Source organism: Limulus polyphemus, unplaced genomic scaffold, assembly GCF_000517525.1.
Source record: "Limulus polyphemus unplaced genomic scaffold, Limulus_polyphemus-2.1.2 Scaffold14484, whole genome shotgun sequence".
Lineage (NCBI taxonomy): Eukaryota > Metazoa > Arthropoda > Merostomata > Xiphosura > Limulidae > Limulus > Limulus polyphemus.
Window position 1 is genome coordinate 1 of NW_013680094.1, and position 1,914 is coordinate 1,914.

The following is a 1,914-nucleotide window of genomic DNA, read 5'->3' on the forward strand; positions in this document are numbered from 1 at the left end:
CAGAGTCTGAGTGCAAATAACTACATTAAATAATGAATGTTTTATTATAAATGGTAGAAAAAATGAAAATTAAGTATTTTTTAAGAGAAAGCTTGAGAAGTATATGAACGATAAGAGCTGGCTTTAAGATTTAGTTTCATTTATTTAGTTAATTTATTAATACTTTAATTTAGAGGATAGAACAGCCGGGATGGACCAATAGGTCCCATGTTGTCCCCAAAACGTTATGTGAATAATTGCACTGTTACGTTCAAGACGACACGATTACCCTGCTGTTTGTATTTGTTTACATGTTTTAAATTTGTACGTACAAGATCAACGACATTGAAACAAACATTTGACATTTGATTTACACACAAAAGATGGCGCTGCGTTTTTAATAAGATGTAACTTAATCCAAATTATATGAAGTTAATCTCTTGAATGCGAAGTTTCGATGGGAGCGTTTATAATGTATGGTCAAGAAAAGTTGTATCAAATTTCAAATTTTACCCTCCTCTTCGGTTTCTCCTGTATAGAGGGCGCTGTAGTTGCTAAGCCCTATGGAATTCTCCGCGGCAACTTGGAAATGGTAAACATTTGCCGGAAGTAGGTTTTCGACAACGACTGTGTTTTTATTGGATGGCACAGTGAACTTTTCCCACGTATCTAGACGAATTAGAAGACAAGCTTTTTTTAACCGCAATAATTACTAAAATCCATAAATTACGTTAAAATGTATAAATATTAAATATATATTAACTAGTAAAAATTATACATATATATTCTATATTAACTGTTATGGCAGTTAAAATGATTTTATTAACAAATTAAATAGGTTATTACAATGAATAATAATTAATCTGTTAAACCTTTTAATGAAATAAACGTTAGCATTGCGAAGGAATATTTAGGCTTACCTGAATCTCTTTGTTTGTATTGTACGTGGTATCTAGTGATGGGACTATGACCATTTATGGGTTCATCCCATCTTATTGTTATTGTTCTTCCAGTTTTTTCTACAGTCCTGACACCAGAGGGAGCAGCTGGTTCCTCTGTAAAGATACTATTGTATCCGTAAACTTATTGAAACCGAAGGTTAGAGTAAAAACAAAATACTACTAATTAATCGTTGTATAAATTAAATAAACTTGTCAGACTTGTACTTACGTGATTAAGCTTGTTCATGAATAAAATTATTACATTTGACAGACCTGTATTTGCATGATGGAGCTGGTTCATAAATAAAATTATACCTATTAGACCCGTATTTACGTGATAAATTCAGTTGAATGAAATTTTTATATTTGGTATTTACCCAAATCGAAACCTAGTTGATTGAACTATTTATTTTTTCTTCATCGGGATTCGGACCATGTTTTGGACCAGGGAGGGTCAGGTTCAGCGTAGACCTCTTCCCTTCTCTCTGGAATTGTTATTTTATTTGCATTGTTACTGAATCCTAGGTAATAATCGTTGTTACATTGTTGTTGCATTACTCACAGCATGTTAAATATTGTCCATTGTCCGCAGTTTTAATTAACATACCTTTTTCGTGTCATAGCCAAATTTGTGGGGTAATATTTAAACGATAGCGTTTTGTCTGGTTTGAATTTCGCGCAAAGCTACACGAGGGCTATCTGCAATAGTCTTCCCTAATTTAGCAGTGAAAGACTAGAGGGAAGGCAGCTAGTTTGTTTTTGAATTTCGCGTAAACCTACACGAGGGCTATCTGCGCTAGCCGTTCCTAATTTAGCAGTGTAAGACTAGAGGGAAGGCAGCTAGTCATCACCACCCACCGCCAACTCTTGGGCTACTCTTTTACCAACGGATAGTGGAATATCGTAACATTATAACGCCCCTACGGCTGAAAGGGCGAGCATGTTTGGTGTGACGGGGATTCGTACCCGCGACCCTCAGATTGAGAGTCGAGTG

General features: G+C 35.1%; 1 protein-coding gene across 1 annotated transcript in view; it reads right to left on the reverse strand.

Moving 5' to 3' along the window:
* Positions 1–492: 492 nt before the first annotated feature.
* The window catches only part of LOC111084192 (myosin-binding protein H-like), a gene marked incomplete at its 3' end in the record, with an annotated part of 3,479 nt that continues 2,057 nt past the window's right edge, over positions 493–1,914 (reverse strand). Inside the window, exons 2-3 of the mRNA XM_022380968.1 lie at positions 900–1,034; positions 493–648 (exon numbers count right to left, since the gene is read on the reverse strand). Coding sequence (XP_022236676.1) covers positions 493–648; positions 900–1,034 — 291 coding nt within the window. The remainder of the gene's footprint in view (positions 649–899; positions 1,035–1,914) is intronic.